The sequence below is a fragment of the Cyphomyrmex costatus genome, unplaced genomic scaffold (genome assembly GCF_001594065.2).
Source record: "Cyphomyrmex costatus isolate MS0001 unplaced genomic scaffold, Ccosl1.0 scaffold685, whole genome shotgun sequence".
Lineage (NCBI taxonomy): Eukaryota > Metazoa > Arthropoda > Insecta > Hymenoptera > Formicidae > Cyphomyrmex > Cyphomyrmex costatus.
The window spans coordinates 304,617-325,469 of record NW_017280250.1 but is presented as its reverse complement, the minus strand read 5'-3'; the positions used below and the strand labels follow the sequence as shown (position 1 = coordinate 325,469).

At 36.9% G+C, this 20,853-nt stretch overlaps 1 protein-coding gene across 1 annotated transcript in view; it reads left to right on the top strand.

Moving 5' to 3' along the window:
- Positions 1 to 20,853, top strand: part of LOC108780128 (uncharacterized) — a 96,835-nt gene that overhangs the window by 20,298 nt on the left and 55,684 nt on the right. Inside the window, exon 2 of the mRNA XM_018547722.1 lies at positions 6,164 to 6,352. Within this exon, the coding sequence (XP_018403224.1) occupies positions 6,164 to 6,352 (189 nt within the window). The remainder of the gene's footprint in view (positions 1 to 6,163; positions 6,353 to 20,853) is intronic.

Below are 20,853 nucleotides of genomic sequence, written 5' to 3'. Positions count from 1 at the left end.
AGCTCGTTAAACGCGCGAGCGTGACGCGTACGGTCTAATTATATACTGGACTCTTTTTTAGATAAATGCTCGTAGCCTTTTTGTCACTACGCGTACGTATATATATATAGAAACTTAATCTCTTGGATGTATGACGTCCTAATGAATTCTTTACATTAATTAAAATAATACAAGAAAAATTATTTTAATCGTTTTAAAACTTGAATATTGCACGAAAACTCGGGTAGAAGAAGAAAAAATTTAATGAAGGTGTAAGAAAATAAAAAATTAATTATTGCAAGGTATATACGCAGTCAAAAATTAAACTACATTCGAGAAATGAATCTCTTGCACAACAAAATGCTCAATATTTATTGATTTTTATATATAATTAAATTTATATATAATTATATCTATTAAAACTAAAAATACTGAACAATCTTATTATTGATCTTTTTTATGGTATAGTAATTTATTTGTTTTTTCATTTTTTAGTGAATAAGGCCTGTTTTCACTAATATAAGATTAAATTTAAAATTTCGTTAAACGCTTGTCTTTTTCCAAGTCTTGGAATTAGAAAAAAACAAAGAATAAATTAAATTGACATTAAAGTTAATCTTAGACCGAAAGAACGGATTTGCTGAAAAATCTAAAAATTTAACTAGCTAGATCTAAAAATAATTTTGCTGTGGACTATCAAAATAATTACATAAGAATCTTAAACACGAAGAGCCACAATGCTGTAAAAAGTTTGGACATTCTAACAACCAGTTTAAGCGTCCTACTCAATTACGTATATTTTGTTGTGTGTTTGTGATCCAACAAAGTTATTTTTAGATACTTCAGCAAAATCGTCCTTTCCATTGTTATATTATAGACATTATAGTGAACCTAAAGTATTGATACTTCTAGCGTTAACAAGCCAATCATATTGAATTAATTTTATTCATTCGGAATTGTGTTTACTTACTTTTTATCACGCGTGTATTTTATGATCCATACACCATCTGTTATAAATTCCAAATATCTTTTTATGACCGCGAGACACCGGCGACATTATTGATGCCCAAAGGGGATCGATCGTTCGCTCGCTCGCTTTCGGAGGCTCGTCTCGCGCGCGCCGGAGGTCGAGGATGAGAGTAAATACATACATAAATACATACGGCCGTCGGATTTGCATAGGTCGAACACGAGGCTGAACTCCTCGGCGCTTTTACGGCACGGGTTATCCCGCGGCGCGCTCGCGGTAGCGCGTCGCCTATGAAATTGATACCGTCGCCGGATTGCGCTGACGTAAGTGCAATGTTCGGTGAAAAGCGCGATTAGAGGGCCCCCTCCGCGACGCGGCGTGTCCGAAACGGTATAGAATGTTGTCTCGGAACGGCATTCGCCCACCGGGTCATAACGGCCGATAACATCCTTCGCCTGAGGGGTGGGGGGGAGGGGCTACCGTAATTTTCACTTATTCTCGGCAGCAAAACCGCTTCAATGTATCGAGTATAGCGCTGAGGTTTCCTCCAGGCTGCCACACATTACGCTACTCCGGGTAAACGTTGCTCGCGATATTGAGATATACTGTATACTCGTTGAAACGCAAGTGGAGGGATACTTTGCGGAAGTTACTCGTTTTCTTTAATGTATATCTATAAAATGTATGAGACTCTTAAGAAACGCCACCATCGAAATGCATTACACGATGTCTCGCTTTATGAAAAATCTCGAAATACATCTCATCTATGAAATTTCTATCGAAATAAACAAGCGATTAGAATCGCTGCACCGGGGATTGTTAATTCTCATAATTTAAGCGTGGACGTTCCATTAGCAGTGCACGTTCTCGGTCTATGAAAGGCCTCTACGAGGATTTCAGGAAAGCATAAATTCGTTATTTAGTCATTTGCGGTACAACGTCCTAATGGCGGCAATTACCTGCACGACCGTCCTCGTCGTTATTGTCTATTGGGGGGAGGTCGTGCGCGTGTATCCGTATATTACGCCACGTGTAACGTAATATATGCGCAACATGCCTGTATATTACGTGCGTTAAACGCATAGATACACGCAGTCGGTCGGCTTTCTTCCAGACCGCTCGTTAATAAAGCGGTGCTCGGCTCGTGTTCCTCTCGTCGGGTCATCCTCACTTCGTCATTACACGCGAGACGCAACCTCTGGAAATTTCGAACCATCGCCACCCGACGCAATACGAATAATGTCACTTCCCGTGTAACCGTGGAAAATCGCAAAGCGATCCTCTCGCGGCGTGTGGCTCGCGTGAAATTCTGATAAATTGCCGCGCGAGACTTAATTCTGAACGCGCTTGATCCTATATACGAATTTTTGCACCACACGGAAATGATCTTGCTGAAGCCGCTTTAGGCTTTATTTTAGCTAAAAATTTATTATAGCTAAATATATTTCCATTTAATTGGTTACCCAAACCGTTCGTAGTATTGCTCATCATGTTTCAGTGTCATAAATGGTTCGACAGAATTATTTTCAGGTCTGTGTTTTTCTGCTAAAGATACTTCACAATAATTTTTTCCGTGATAATTTTTAATTCAATTCCGTGCAATTGACACGACATTCGAAATGACTTGAATTTTTTTTGCGATTGCTGTCTAAAGTAATTTCCGAATGTTTCAAAGTTTGAATTATTATTTTATTTTTGATACTGCTAAATATTTTTTCTAAAAATCAATTGTTTATGAACGTACGTTAAGAAATCGCGATTTGTTGCGAGACGCGCGTTCCTTCCTTGATTTATGAGGAATTCCTAGCGATTAGAGAGAGAGAGAGAGAGAGAGAGAGTCGATTGTAGTCACGCTCCTTGTCATGGATCGAACATGTGACATTTCGTGACTGCAGGTACTTTTTTGTTCGCTATACAAAACGTCTTCAGGATTCTGCGCAATCAAGCACGATCCTTGATCGTATACCTCATAAACGTTTTCATTGATGTTATTAACTCTTCCAAGTACCTTTTACATAATATATACCTAATATAACGTCACACATTATCTTATATTAAAAACACATTCTCAAGCTTAAAACGAATAAAATAACGTATTATATAATACATTAACTTCCAACTAGACTACTTTTTAGCTGTGTGATTTTCCATTGTATTTTAAATTACGTAGAATTTATAAGTTCATAAAGTATCTCTCAGAAAAAAATATAATCTTATTTATTTATTTCGACCATCGATGGTAACTTCCGTGACGACAAAATTGTTTTATCCGATATTCTCGTCTGAAAACGGAATATTCGGGCGGATGTATATTATAGCGCATGGCCGGTCAGAACGATGATTCGCCAGCGTGGAATTTGGAGAATACCACGCCGCGTTTTTCGAGAGCATATCCCTCGTATAAAAATAGTCCGCCCGATATTACACGCGGCTTCCTCGCGCAAATACCGTTGTTGCTCTCATACTAGAGCGGAAAAAATGGCGATAATACTTCGCATCGTATACGCTGAGATAGAATACATCTCTCTGATGTCTAGAGCCACTCCAATCGCAATTTTTGCCACAAATTTGTAGTTTATCTTCATTTTCTAGAGAAAAATCTCGATTAAAGTATTTGTAAAATGTCGATCTTTTTATATTAAATATATCGAATGTGTATTTAAGAGAGATGGCTAAAAATTAATTATTTTTAATTTTACATTTATTATTATCATTTAAATTAAATTTTGTTAACTTTTAAATGAAAATGTCTCTAAAAACAATTAATATGTCACTAATAATTATTTAAATATGTAATAATACACGATGAAACGCAATATTCGGGAAAAGAGATTGTAGCTGTTGTCACAGATGTCGAATTACAATTTATTCGTTAAGTTTGAACGCTCCAGTTTGGAGAGAGTTAAAATGCCCATGTCTCGAGTCCATCGATGTTGAACTATTTTCGCGGCGTGTGGACTACCGTTACGGTAAACAGAAAATATCACTAGCGTCGAAACGGTGCGAAGTAGCGCGTTAACTCACGGGCTTTAGGAGTTTGTTATTTCGGTTTTGGCGTTAAATCCCGCGCGAGCCAACGACAAGAGACATTCGCCAGACCACCCTGAAATCGTTTTTCTCCTCCCCCTCCTGTGTCCCTTCCACCGGGTAACTGACTTTCTACACTGCGTCGTGACCAATAGTGCCTGATGGTGCGCTGATGCTAAGCCTTCGGGCACGAAAATAACTAAAACGCACGGTGTATTACAGCAACGACGTGACGTAAGATTTTCCACGGTATATAAACGGAAATTTGACGCAGAAAAGACCGCATCGCGACACGCGCTATCGGTGGATAATTCGATTTCGATACACTGAAAGATTGGTGCAGAATCTTTTTTGCTAGAGCAGTGGTCTCATATTTTACGGATTACTTATTTTCGTGATAGTCCTGACGAAGAGACGCCGAGGAAAAAGAAAATCGAAAATACGCGACAGAGCGGCGCTAGAACGAACGATAAGTCTGGTAGCAGAGAGTTTTTATCGGGGCGGATCGAATCGCGCACGCGGCCACGATTAATCGGATGGAATTCGTGTCGCAACCTCACCGGTTCCGTCGAGGACGATCAAAAAGTCCTTACCGCGTACCACGGTGAAAACGGGACGCGCAGCGCGAGAGCACGCAACGAGAGAGGCTCCTTTTCTCTTCCCGAGAGCACATCTTCTCTCTTAGCGGGCCGGTTCTTCTATAAGAAACACTTTCAATGGACCACACGCGCGACGACCTCGCGCTCGGCGAGTGCGCTTCTTACAGGGTCAGGGGCTTATGTCATCTATCTTAGGGAGCTGCGCTCATATTCAGTCGCGGCGACACTCCAATGCACCGCTCACAGTGGGACCTTTATCCACCGAAACAGCAGAGAGACCTTTGGGTTCCGTGCACATCACGATGTAATGAGCGATGAAATGGATGAGCTCGTTTATTAACCCCCCCTCTATTGTGCTCCACTCTCGGTTTAAATGTTTATAGCAGTCGGCATTACGTTTCATTTGTGTAACTGTAAATTTGTAGAAAGATTATGTTACTTTCTCGTGAAGTAGTTTTTCAAATATAGGTATATAAATTTCTGAACGGTAATGTTTATCGCTATACATATACATACATCTGTCATGCCAGAGATAAGTAACTTTGTCTACATCGAACATATTATTAATTATCTATTTCAGCTTATAATTTTAGATTGCTATCAGGTATAAATAAGATTTAATATCTTGATATAATCTACGGAGTGTGTATTTATTTTTTAAGTTGACGCGTATAAACTGACATATAAATAGTTGGGTATTACGAATTAAATATCATGCAAAGAAATTAAAAAGTTTCACTTTGGCTTGAGAAACGAGTTAATTAGACATGTACATAAGATTTAAACAAGATTTAGATTAATGAATTCGTCCCAACAACACACACACACACACACACACACACACAAGAATGTTATTATAGATTTTACTTAAAAAAATACGAACAATGTTTATAATTTATTCTTCATTGCTTGCCAACGTATAATCTTAAGGAAATATTTTTGACGTAACGAATTTTGCGTTGACAGATAGGTGATTTCTGTTTCGTACAGTCAGCTGGTTTTATTTTATCGCTAACGAGATGATTCCGATAAGATCGCAGTGCCGTTTCGTCACATCGTTATTCCTTCCGCGTCAAGAATACAGTTGCCGTATGCTGTCGGAAGCGATAAGCGACAAAAAGGAAAGAAAAATACTGGCTATAAATTAATCTTTAAGTACTACGTGAAAAGAAATTTATATTGATGGTAATTTCTTTTAGGAACTCATTTTGGACGATAAAAGTTAAAAATTATGTGCATAAATGTAAACTTTTTATAGTTACATAAATGTAACTATAAAAAGATTATATGTAAAAGTGATCTGTATTTTCAATAAATATCTTATTATATATTAATCCTGTTTAATCAAGATATTTTACCATAAAGTTGTAAATTATAAAAGGTAATGTCCACTCAAAATTATATGTTTCTACTTTATGAAATATATTTAGTAAATTCAATCAAGAATATGTGTGTGTAATCAGTAAAAAAAAAATTTGACACATTCGACATGCGTAACTTATTCTCAATCTCGTTATCAATAAACTGACGGAAAATATGTAGGAAAAATGAATGTCTCGAATAAAATCGACTTTGCTTTTCGTTACAGTGGCCCACGTGGTTTTTCCGGCCAGATCTTCCACTTGGCACGCCACTACCGACGAGTCACGTCCCAAATTCGAGTAACGTTCCTACTTCGTCGCCTCTACCATCTCGAACGCATCTGGATGTTCCGAAAGGGCCGGAGCCTCCTTCGAACAGCAATAAAGTCCATGGACAGACGCCAACGATATGCACAGTGAGTGTCACGTTCGATTATTTGCGATTTGATTCTACTAACTAGACCGTAATAATTACATATGTGACTGTCTTGGGTGCGTTCCACTTGGCGCTCACAACGCTTGCGAGCGTTATTTGTCCTTGTTTAACATTTAATAAACAACAAGGATGAAATGATTCCATGAGCGTTGCAAGCGTCAAGTGGAACGCACCTCTTGTCAGCATAGAAATCTTGTAAGTGACCGAATCCAAAATATTGGAAACTTGTGGCACTTCAGAAATATGTTCTACGTTTATAGCGAAACATTTTGGAAATGGTTATTGTATTTAATTAATTTAATAGAGAAAAACTATTAGTTAACAGCTAAAAAGTAAATACAAATAATAATAACTATATAAAAATAAAAAAATCTCTCTTGAAAAGAGAAAAATATGATAAGATATATATGTAGATATTGAAAAAAAATACTTTGTCCTTCTTTACAAAATTATATTTACAACAACGGTGTCTCAATATTTGATCAGTACTAATTACTAACAATTATTTTAAAATCTGATCGATTATTAAATTGCTCAATAATAGTTAAATGTCGATAATATGCACGGTAAGCGTACTCATTCGTTCGTCGGCGATTTTAATTAATGCACAATATCGTTAGTGGCGTCAATTATTCTCGACTATAATTGTTATTAATTTATTTAACCGCAACTTTGTGCCGCTACAAACTGCACGAGTGCGTAAAATCGTAACGCAATTCTATATCCCCGTACCATCAGTGTCGCGTTATTCAAAATAAGTGATTAAATCAAATTGATTTTTTTGTGCATCTCGTGATCGCGTAACGATATGACTTATGTGGGGCGAAGTTTTGCTGTCCGACAAAAACAACGCCGGTTAACTTGTTCTCTCGAGCTGATAATAACGCATAATGAGCAGCAATTTTGTATAAAATTACGGATATATTTGTATCACGCGTGTGAACGGTGACGGTAAGTTTTATAGCCTTCGGACGAGGTCGATTGTCATTTGTATACGTTCGATCCGATCGCGTTTGATCGCCGGTCACGGAGCGAAGTAATTTTCATCGCGAACCTGGTATTTTGTCGTGATAGCGTGCCGACAGGTGACACCGGCAACTGAAATACGCGCTTAGCACGAAATGATATTCTCCTGCTTACAAGCTGTGATTTTGTCTTTTACGTCATCGACTAATGTCATGTGACATTCACTGTGTTGACATCGAGTATCTACGACCCTCGTAGTTTTTTGTACTTTCATAATCGCAATGATTTTTTGCGCCGTGACATCGTATGTCACTTGAAGAATGATAGATTATACATAAACATTTCTCGTTTTTTTTAGACGTCTGCTTTTTGCGAGTGGCATATATAAATTTAAAAAATATTGACAAGATTCTCGAATAATATAGGCAAGTTAAAATGTGTATCATCGTTCTATGTATCAGGATTTACATTGAAAAAAAAATCAGATTGCATTAATTGAAATTCTGATAGGTTCATCACACACAAAGGTACAATCAAATACTTATAGTCAAATCTATTAAATATTCTAGTTGAGATTGTCACAAATTTAATTATCAGAATTTTGATTGACATGATCAGAATACACATTTTATTCATGTTTCTTGTTGGAATTCTTTTTTTACAAGAGAACTGTCGGAACTGTTTTACACCGATTTTGATGGGCTTTGTAGAGCAAAAATAATTTTTGTATCTATATTTATTTTAAAGTTTAGATGTTGAAACAACTAAAAAAATTATAAATATTTAGAAAGTTAAAATTATTTTTTATTACACATTAACCAAAAAGATTTGATTAAAATTATTTTACTTAACACACACACACAACACACACACACACACATTTAATAGTTAGACTTTTTTTTAAATATATCCACAGCTCATTCAGAATTGGTGAAGGATAGTTCCAAGTTTGTCAATGTCCTGTTTACTATCTTACTTTACTATCGATGGTACGATTGACACCAAACTATCCCATCGACAGTTTCGTCCTCACGTTACTGAGTCGCTGGAACTCATTTCCGAGCTGGGTTTAACGATCGGCGACACGACACGGACGTGCCGGTCGTATAAGTTACGGGGACCGACACGGAACACGATCGATATTCAATTTACAGTTTTGTCACAACGGTAATGCGTGTGTTTCGTGGAAAAGTGGTGCCATGTTGACGTTACACCGAGGGAGTCATTCCGGAAATTGGCGTGGTTTGAAACCCAGAAAACCGCGTGGGCGTCGAGCGCCTCGTTAGAGCGCTGTCGTGGCGCTCGTTAGCGCGGACTATGCGTCTCGTCGACCGTTACAGAGTCATTTAAACGCAATATTTAATAAAGGCACGCGTGCGAGACTCGCGGACAGTGTACCCTCCATATAACTACGCCGGGGGAGCCTACGTCGGCTTCCTACTCTCCTCTTTCTCCTCGTCTTCTGCTACGATTGTTATCCACCCGTCGCGTAAATCGCGACGCTCGGATATTAATTATCGCGCGAGATCGCGAGTAGTCGCGCCGAATGATCGATCTGGTCGCCGCGATTAAAGACGGCACTTGAGTGGGCGGAGGAGGCAATTTATATCAGCCCACAGGCGTGTATAAGTCACGATGTGTTTGGACGCATGTACCGTATCGAAAATAATTTTGTCTGGGATTAATTAACCTTTGAAACGTGCAAAGCGATTGCGATATGCTTAACGATGTTGGCTTAGATATAACAAATGACTGGTAAAAATATTATGAAACTCTACTCGTGGATCCAATTTGAATAAAAAGAATACTGCTTCACATACTGAGAAAAAAAAACTTTGATTTTATAACCAACAAGAAGTATAAACGTAACAAACTTTAATCATATACGTTAGAATTCTGATTATCGTATAATTGAATTTCTGGTTATCTTGAATGAGATAGAATGTTTCATAGATTTAATTGCATGTAAGTGTCTGATTTATACATTCCGGATTGAATCTACTAGAATTCCAATTAATTCAACAGGACTTTTTCCAATATTAAAAACTTAATGACAATTCAACGCACATTTTTTTCGAAGATCAACTTTTTTAACGCACAATATTACGAACTTTTCAACATTCTCAGAAGTTTCCGTAAGATATGTCCCGAGTTTAAGACTGACAGCGAATACATGCGAGCTCGTGGAAGATCGAGCAGTGTCATTTCGGAGTTTATTTCTCCTCGTTCGTAGGTTTACGACGCGTGGAAACAGCGATCGCTCGGGCCTATTTTTATTTTCTCTCACGAGCTATCCACAGCCACTGCTGCCCTATTTATTCTCATTGTAGTCGCTCGTCGGCAGAGTCGTAAGGCAGCATGGTATTATCTGCGGACGTTGCTATGTATTTTCCGCGCGCGCTCCATATCGACGCGCACGGTCGCGCTAATAAATGTGCGTTTGTAAAAAAAAAAAGTTGTTCCGTTCCGAGAAACAGTTACTGCAAATTGCGACCGTGCGGAGGTACCTATATACCTGGCGCGCGGTTACGCGATCCTCGATATTCTATCCGGATCGTTAACGGCGATAACGCGCAGTGATTTTATTTCGGAGGATCAAGAGAGATTCTCTCTCTCTCTCTCCCTCTCTCTTTGTGCGCACACGGCTGCTCGTCGAAATTCGAAGCACGCGGTGAGCCTTAACCCTCGACCACCACGTTCGATTTGGGTAACATAACTGCTACGCGGTAAAGGATTCCAGTTCCGATCTCTGATAGAAACGGCGCAGTATTTTATGCGTATGGCAAGTATTGGTGCCCTGAATTCTTTATTTTTCCATTATTTAGTAAATGGGCGGGGTTGCTCGACCCGTTCCCGAGGTATTAGATCCTAATTATCGCGTTAATCGCGGAAGAGGGAATTTACTCTTCTTACTTTTATCACACAGCGATGTAGTATATTCGCCTTTCTAGATACAAGAGCCCGCGAGTTATTCTTTATTACGCGTGCTCGCATTTCAGTTAAATCGAGCGTCTAAATGCAGCCGGTATATAAAAGATACCATGCGCTTCGGAAATATTTTATCTACGCGCACGGCCGAAAGTAGAATAAAAATGTATCTTATCTGTGAGAGAGTAACGAATTTATCGTAGCAGAGTTACACGGGCGCGGTTTCGAACGCGATATTTTTAGCGAGATATCGATGCAGTTAAATCGCGAGAATGGAGCTACCACTCACTACTCCTTCCATACGTTGCGAGACTCTCGTAGCTAACAAATGTTTTAAGGTATTAAAATCTTTACGGTTATGGATTTCGTATTAAAATTGTGTTGATCCTTTAAGTCAATAATACAAAAAACTTCAAAATTAATTACAACATATATATAGATTGATTATTGGCTGAATATTGATTCATTATTATCATTATAAGATATTTGCAGTTACAATTACTTATATTTTATTTAACTGACCGTATCACGTACCAATTTTTCCTCTTCGACAATTGGTTACTCATTGTACCAATAAATTAATCATTAAGTATAAATAAGCAATTAAATATTGAAAATAAAGAATCGATTTATGTTTAATAATAAGTATATATAATATATGTATAATTATATAAAAAAAAACTGTTTAATAAAATCTCATTAATTGATCAAAATGTTGGAACTGTCTTAGGAAGCACTTTTTATGCTTATTCATCGGCAACAATTAGTCATGTAGTAAATAACATAGATCGAACAACTGACTGATGGTAACGAGAAACCGGCTTGAAATGAACGATTGACTAACGATACCTAATCACGATTGACGCGAAAATTTCAAAGTAAGATGTATGAAGTGCAAAGTAGGTTTTGCAAGTTCACTTGTCGTACCGCGTGTATATTCTACGTATACCGGTTGTTAAACTGGGACGACCGCGGGGCAAAATCTAATTGCACGGCTGTTTAATTAGATCGTTGGCACTCACGCGCGGTCTCGTCGTGCCCTTCACGCCGAACTCGGTCTGTCCTTAAGATACGGATCGGCCTTAATTTCACCGCGTCTCACAGGATTAATCTCGCTCGCGAGTGCCGCGCGGCGCGCTCTAAAATTAGCGCGAACGTCAATTGAGCGCAGTGACTGCACGCACGCGTCGGGATATATACATAGCACACATCGATTACTTCATACATGCTTTTTTCCTCCTTCTATTTCTCTTGCTCTCTGTCTCACGTGCGGCGATATAAACGCGCGTAAACTAGCGCCTTGCGTGGCAATCGCGAACGACTTATCGGATCCGCCGCGGGCCGTTCTAAGATGGATTTCATTATCACGAGGTGTCTTTGATCCCGTCTTGTAAACGCGTTTTCATTTAACCAGTACGATAATGGCATAGTCAGCATGATAGCCGTGCTCGAATTATAGCCTCGTTTATACGAGAGAATTAAGGATTTTTCAAGGAAAAAGAAAGATCGATATCGCTTTTGCGAAAATAATATCAATACCTCCACCTTTTTTTTTCTATTACACATGCACGGTAAAGCTGAATACCATTAAAATGAGGATATTACTCGCACTAACGGCATCGCATTCCTATGACTACATATATGTAATCACATTTAGCGACGAGTAAAAAACAGTTTATGCTTGACGCAGGGCTGCATGGATACCTTATTCGCGCAACACAGTGAAAAAGCGACTTTTTTGTTAATAAGAACATCATCAAGATTGCATTATTTTGTAACACGCATTCGATCTGCATGCTTACGTTTTGCATAATGGCATCTCCTACGAATTCATTACGCGACGTATATCTACTTCAGGTTGGCGCTAGAGAAATGCAGATTCGATGTTTAGAGCTCCCGCATGCTACGAAGTTTCTTTCTGGGATACCTTAATTTATATGCCAATAAAATGTCCGTAAGATTTGTTGAACGCGCTTTACGAGATGCTTATTGAATGTCGTACAGTGCCTCTATCGTTAAATGAGAAAACATCCGTATCCCCCCCCCTCTCTCTCTCTCTCTCTCTCGATGAATAAGCAATATTCAACCTTCGATTAGTTTGAATATAGAAACGCCAATTTTTTTCAATTTCTTTTTCGCTATTTTTATAATTTTATTTTGTTACAATTCACGTTTATATACGTGTCATAAAATGTAAGAAAATTTTTTTTATAAATATTAGATAATTATGTCTATATATATAAACTCTAATCAAAAATAGTCTTTAAAAATTAAATATTCTAAACGGTCTGTATTGCGACGATCATTATTACTGCACAATATTGGATATTATATATAACACTGTTAGACGTCAAAGAAACAATAGCAGCCCAATTCCTTGAGTTATATAACATTTTGTTATTTTCAACTTCCATTGTATATCAAAATGAAGTTTATATTGAGGTGCACTTAATATAAATTAAATCTGAGTAATTTAATACGTTTAATACTTAATTTAAATTGTTTAACTATAAAAATAACCTAGTTGAATCAACGACATATTGAGTAAAAGTACTGGCGAAAGAGAGAGAGAGAGAGAGAGAGAGAGACTTATAAAAATAATAAAAAATAACTTAAACTGGGTGTAATTTGACATTATGAATTTCACAGTGTTTATTGATTGTTTAGAGACTGTTTTGAATTATTTAAAGAGAGCATCAATAACACCGTGTACAGAATGATTATAGTAAATAATAATTGAGCATCTCTAGAGGCGGTTCTACACAGAATGTGATACATTAGAAGAAAATGAGGAAGAATTCTCATGGCGTAACGCGCTCTCGGTCGCAAAATAAGACGGTATGCGTCTCGTTATTAGCTGTTCGACGGACAAAAAACGCAATAATTTCATCGGTGCCAGCCTTAACGACGACGAAGCCGTGACGACAAAAAGCACAATCTATCAAATTGTCACTGGCCTTTCTATTCCATAGCTCCGCGCCTTCCCTAATAAGCAATCTTCTCGGGGACCTTACCGTAAACCGCCATCCACCACCTGAATGGATCCCGGACCGGTACCGACCGACCATCTTCGATCACAGGGCCGGTTTCTTGCTTCTTCGACGAGCTCGCCGCGAGTCCTCGATTACGAATTTTTTTGAAAATATTGATTTGGTACCCGATCAATTTTAAAGACGACAAAAAGGACTTTATGGTTAGTGTTAATTAACCACGGAACACACACACGCATCCGTAACGGTTTTTCTTCCTCACAAATAAGTAATTTTAAATCGCATTAAAAAAGTATTGATAAATGATACGACAAACATTAATGTTTAATACACGCGCAAATAAACACATATTTCAGAGATAATTATTTCTACGTTGAAATATTTTTGAAATACAATCTCGCGTGCCACCTTCGGCTTTTTTGATATTTTCATGGACCAGGAATCTCTTGACGTGACCTTGCCTTCCGTGCGGCCGATATTTAAATTCGCTAAGTACTCGCGCTCTCCAATTTACTTTTAGCCGTGCTTTGCGTGCGCGAGCCACCGTCCCTGGACATATACAGCTAGTGTGTTCTCTCGGAACATGTACACTGGCTACCAGATGCCAGACACGAATCGACGAGAGCCGCTCTGTTCCGCCGCACCGGTAGTCGTCATCGCGCCGTCGTCTGAAGACGGACAACCGGCGGTTAATAACCAGCCGATTTTGTTGTCCTCTTTTGCGGCCGGCGAGCGTTGCGGCGCAGCGCGGCGCGATGCGGCTCCGAAGTCACTTTGCTAATAAGTCATTTGCCGCGCTGTGTTGGATGTCGCCGCTTGCTTATGAAGGCGTCCCTTCATGGCGCGCGCACAAAAGGATGTTTCATTAACCTAAAACATTTTATCGCGGACAGTTAATTATTTCCAAGAAGCGATACACGGAGTATTGCGTGGCGCCGCGGCGCTCCGGATTTTATACAATATTTCGCTCTCTTTTCCATACCGATCGTCAAGCAAGACAAGACGACGATGACAGCTGCTTGATTGGTTATTACGGTCGGATTTTGGCGACGCATAAGTTTCATCCTCGTATTTATCTTCAATTCTTCGAATAAATAGGAATAAATTTTTTTTCTGGGATTTTCAAGGATATCGCGATGTACACGTATACATGTAATCATAAGCCGTTCCATATTTTCTTATAGTGATCTAAATATGTATCGAGCTACGTTACACAAGCAATTGTTAGAGCATCGTTAGAATCAATAAAGTAATGGTAATGCAATCCGTTAAGTTAATTATTTTATTATTTTTAACTTCCATGTGTCTAAATGTAAATCAATCCATTTCTGTTGTTGAATCGCTTACTCTTTAAATTCTTTGGAGTAGAAGCTCATTTTAAAGAATGAATATTGACTTTGAAAAAAATTAGTTCAATTTTCATTCTTTATTCCAAAAGTGTGTTTTAGACAGTAATTTCAAAATAAACGATGCGCGACGGTCATATTACGTATACACTCAGTAAATAATAAATTTGAATCAAATTCGATCTATTTCTTGAGTTATGAATTGTTCAATTTTATTTAGTTTTAGTTAAATTAACGACACATTATAGTGACGATCTATAAAAACGATTAAAAATAACATTAATTAGATATAATTCGACATTTTGAATTTAACGAATGTATATTTTTTAACATTAACAGTGCACTTTTGACATACAGTGCCTTTAAATCGTCGGAAGATATCGCTCATAATACGCTAGCGTTGCGGTATTCCTTTACGAGCGTGGATCCAGTTTGAGGGAAGGCAAAACTAATCTGCAAAGAATGCGTACAACATTTTCGCGTAAAAGATCTTTATTTCCTGGGTGGACGAGCTTAACGACGTCGAGATCCCGGCGAGACGGAACCGATATGCCGAGAAGGCAATAAACAGGTCGCACTTGTGCTGTGCAAGGTATATATACGTATACGTCAGTCTCTTATATGTATCTTTCGATGCCGCATCGAGCGCGGAGACCGCTGTTTGAAATTCACCTGCGAAAGCGGGCAGCATCAGCACTGAATTTAATCGCGAGATAGAACGGCTTCTCGCGTTTTTACAGACGCAAACATAGAATCGCGGTGGTCGCGGGTCGTTAGCGACTGTCTGTTTTTACTTCCTCCTTCTACGTAACGCGCGATCGTCTTCCTTCTTTTCATCGTCTGGATGAGAAGCTTTTCTCGATTGCCGTTGAATTTTTTCTCTCATTTTAAATTTAATGTCTACCCGCGAAGAGATATAAAAGATATAATAAAGAACTTGTATTTTCTTATTGTCGTGTTTCTATCAAAGGACCCTATATTTCATGTTAAATTAAATATTTCGTGGCGACATAACTTGGCAGTTACACAACGCTCGGCACTTGGTGTTTAAACTTGTTTTGTTTCTTTACGACGCGCTATTGTGTACAAGAGGTTACCTTGTTATTCCTGTGGCGAGGCTCGACCCGGCGGGCACGGGGTAAGGTATTGTGTATGTCGTCGTCGTCACATTACACCTAGAGACGCGATCGTGCCGAGTGCTGCGAGACATTAAGCGTGATCACTATGAACAATAAGCGAACGAACTATAAGTCACGCAATTACTTAACCTCCAACAGTTAACGACTTGTGAATCGAAACGATTGCTTGTCGATCTCGTCGCAGATACTTTACATACTTTATTCATTTCTGATAATCGAGAATGATAAATTGTTGTCTTGTCGTGATACACGTAATACTTATTACGTTACTTTAACAATGCTTCGGACACAGATATCTCTCACGTAGAGAGAATAATTGAACCTTCCGCCGTTTTTTTTTTTTTCATCCGTGACTGTTCTCGGCTTGATAGTGCGTCTGCGCACGGTAAAATATACGAACGAAATAATTCAAGTAATATAAAAAGTCACGATGTATCGGTCGTTAATTGTGCAGTATATAATATGTGTATATATTTCATAGAAAATATAATAGTACCTACATAATAATATATTTACATTTGAAATGTATTACGCGTGTAACACTAAACTTCGGGCAACCTAGGGTGAGTATCTTATTGATTTATTATTTGTTAATTATAAAATTAGTCATTTTTTAAAAATTGTATCGTTACTAGATGTCCTTATTTGATTGAAGAATTTTATCTCACTTTTGAGAAAAAATAAAAAATTTATGAAAGTAATTTTTGACTTACGTTTACTTTGGACGCTACTTTAATTCGTATATATATTTGTATTTTATAGATTTAATGTTTTTTTACAACTCTCCGCTGCTGTGCATCGGATTAGTGAGTAAAATTGTGCCCTGTTTTGAAATAATAGAAGTGTGTGAAAGAATATTACACAACAACGATATTTCACAGATCCACCATTTTAAAATAGAGAAGGTAGGATAGATAAACTACTATATTACTAAAAATACTTAATCTTGAAGTATATATAAGTTATTAAATATCTATTTACAACATAAAATATAATAATGAATAATATCAAACACGCTTTTAGAAAACATTGTTCAGGAAACTATAATCAAGATATAATATATTAATAATATTATTTGTACAACTTTTAGTATATACATATAACTGATGATTAAACAGATATTTTTGACTTTATTACTTAATTGATTAATGAAAAATAAATATAAAGTAAATATTATAAAACGCGGAAAAATTGTTAACATTTAAATTTTTTAAATTATTAAATTAGCATGTAAATTTATTAAAATATTAAATTATTGTTCTTTTCTTTCATGTTTAATCACATTTATTAAATAAATAAAATTTCAGATGTATATTTGTTTACCTATATTTCAAGATTAAATACAATATTATACAAATTGGTGCGAAAAATCAATATGTATTCAGTTTTATTTTTAATATATACCAAGTATAAATAAGCAAAGAGCATACTATTTATATTTATTTATTGAATCTATTAATACTACTTTATTTATGTACAGACATTTTAGTTTGATAAAATGTCAAACATATATAATTCGTTTTGTTTAATTTATTCAATAATAATTATTTGTGTTTACTCTAAAATAATGTATTAATTTTATTCTATAATCTTTCCTAATCATCAATGGTAATATTTTATAAAATAAGGTATAGAAAGAGGAGAAACAAAAAAATTCTCTGCAGTGAGCAGTAGTATATATAATATACTACAGAAAAAATGTAATTGTACTATTAATATTTTAAAGCTTCTGTCTACTTATAATAAACTATTTTAGATTGTGGCGTCAGAAGTGAAAACATTTTTTGTAATATTTTACATATATTAAAATACGAGTATCAAAGAAAACATTTGTCATCGATATATAGAAGAAACAGTTTTGTTAAAATATCCAAAAAAATTTATATAGTTAGATATAGATCTGAAAATATCTAACTTTGTTGAACCATCAAAATTATTACGTAAGGAATTCATGTATGATGTGCAATGTTGCAAAATGTTTTGATATTTTAACACTCACACACAGTTTGAGTTTTACTTAATTATTTTGATAGTTTAATGATAGTTTAACACAATTATTTTCAAATCAGTATTAATTCCTCAATTTGTAAATATTTCAACAGAGTTATTTTTTTCATGTAAAATAAATTTGAAAAATACATTCTATTGTATTTTGGTAATAAACAAGTAACCAAATATCTGAAATTAAGTTATATCTAACAAAAAAATGACACAAGTTGTATGACAGCTATCAAAATCATAAATATGATTTTTATTCTATTTCAAAATAAAGGAATGTTTTCGGTTATACAAATTTCAAACAAGTATATTCTGTCAAATATAAATATTGTTTTATTAAAAAGTACTTTTATTTTAATATATTTAGCAAGAATTTTCGTTATGTGTTTTCTGACGTTATCAATCTGAAGATCTGTGAAAGTAAAAGTGATTAGGAAAGAGAGAAAATAAAAGATTCGTTCTAATATCACATTCGACATTTCTGAAACGAAATTTAAATGAAACACATAATAAATACGCGTCATAATAACTCTAATTCTTTGTCAGTATCTGTATCGTTTTGCGATATAATTTTTTAAATTAATTTTTAAATATATTTGATCCACACAACACACACAATTCTCCAAAGAATTCTATATCTTAAAAACGTCACATCAGGACGTCTCTCAAAAAACTGCTCGTTATTGTGGAAACATTTTGTTTAATTGAACATAAGTTATTTCTGGCGCAAAAATCTTAAGCAGAATGTATATGAAATAATGGTAATGCGTCTATATAAATCGAAAGTACCGATCTTTCCGGCTTTCAAGGTGGTCTTTCCGGCAGCTTCCAGCTCACGCCGATCGAGCGTAACTTCGCGCTTTCGGTCAGCTTTGACCATGTCGGTAATGGTGTCACGTATACCAAACCGTGTACATAACGTCTCATCATGGACAGTAACCCAAGGCATTGCTTGGTCCGATGTAAAGATTTCGCAATGGGGAAGCGCTCCTTGCGCGCTGATAAGAGGCGGGCGGGCCGCCCCCTGGGGGCGGGGGCGTCGGGCCCCTCGAATTACGACGTTGCAATAAATTTAATAAAGCCCGAATTAATGTATGGTTGCTCGTTTCGGCTGAGAGTACGGCGCTCCTTATACTTACGTCCCGCTTTCGCCCCGAAATTTGAAATACAAGTAAGTGCGTGCGCCGTTTAAAACGTAATACGCGCATAAATTGCCACGGTAAGCGTAAGAAATTGCTCTGCCGAACTAAAAGCCGCGCGTTGTATAAATTCCTATCTTATTACCGGGCCGCACGCGCGGCCCGTCGCGGTACCTCGCAATTTTCATTCCGTGTGCTCTTTTCGCAGTTTTCACTCTAATGGACTCGCGTGGATTTTTTTTACACGCGCCCGAAAGCCATCTCTAAAATTCGTACGTTTTAATTATTATATAGTCGTTCTTTTCACGAATAAATAGCAATATTTATGGGTCGAGCTATTATTTTTTATTATTTTTTTACATCCTTACGTTCGCATTCTTGAAATATATATAGCGAAATTGTTAAAAGGGCCGCAGCAAAGACTAGCAAAAAGATCCGTGATGGTAACGGCGGCTAAGCGAGGACGATGAATTTAGGAAGGGGTGGAGGAGGAGAATGAGGAGGGTAGTCCGGGAGGAACATCTGCGCCCTTAATTATTTTACAGATTTAGTAGATCGTTATGGCTTGTAAAATTACTGCCAATTTCACGCCCCTAAGCTTATTTTATCCGCGCGTTAGCTGCCTATCGGTGCATTGCCGTCGAGGCTTTCCGAAGGATATTGGGCATCCTTCGCGGCTAAATTAATGGCCCCGTTGTTTATGACTGCATCGGCACCGGACACGCAACGATTCCGTCGCGAATTCCCGTAAATATCCCCGATAATGCGATTCGCCCGCACTCGCCTTGCGTCTATTCTCTTTGCCCAGCATCCCATCATCCTGTTCCAGCCTCCTCGCGTTCTCTCATCAAGGAGCTTGTCAGACAGACGATGGATTTTTCTTTTTTTTTTTTCTGTCTTCGCTCACTTGCGATCATTTCGTCCTTCTACCAGTTAACTAATTACTATTGATTTCTCGTTATTAATTAATATCCGAGTGGAATTTCGTATTTAGGATGTTAATCAAAAATTGCTTGGAACAGTATTTGATTACTTTGAATGCAATTATTTCACCGACCGCGTATGTTGCACATTAGTTACGTTATAATAATAACATATATTTTTCGACGACGTAATTTTCTATATTTCGATAAAAAGATGTTAATAAGAGAAAAATGTAAATGTAGATGTCTTGAAACTACGGTACATTTTTAGAAAATGTAATATTTGAGAAATATAAAATATATAAATGATAACTTGCGTCTGCTTGGTAATCTATTTAAACTGAATAATTTAGTTTGAGATCAATAAAATAATTATTTAATATTTGGATAATATTATTATCTAAATGTTAAGTAATTAGCGGTTTATGATGTAATTAGCTCACGAAGGAACAGATTGGTTTTACTAATGACTCGCTGACTGGTTGAGATATCAGTAACATTTCGCTAAAATATCCAATTTCTCTCAATATTAATTTTTACGGAATTATTGTCATATTAAAATTTTGCTTGGAATAATATTTGATTATCGTTAGCAATTATATTGTTATATTTAATATGTTTATACAAATTGGATAACTGCAGAACTTATCAAAAAGTTATAACTCAAGAAAAGTTTATATAGACTTATTACCTGAAAAGAAGAAACAACGTCATTGGCTACATAAATATCATAAAACGATCGTCGTGTAATCGATGCAACTTTAAATGAAATTTAATGATGATGAAAATTTAATACCTCAATAGAAGTTCTCAATCGCTCACATTACAAAAGGTTCTCGCAAAACACTCGATAAATAACTTGAATAAATCCACTATCTCGAATCAGCGAAGCAATTGCAATTTGCAAAGAGCCTCGGCTGGCATTTCGCATTCGTCGCGAATGCCATTGTTGCCGCTCGCGACTCACACTCGACCGGGACCGCGCACGCTCTCGCAGGTCTCCCCGCGGTGTAATCGAAATCGAAAATCGACGGGTGGAAATGATCCCCGCG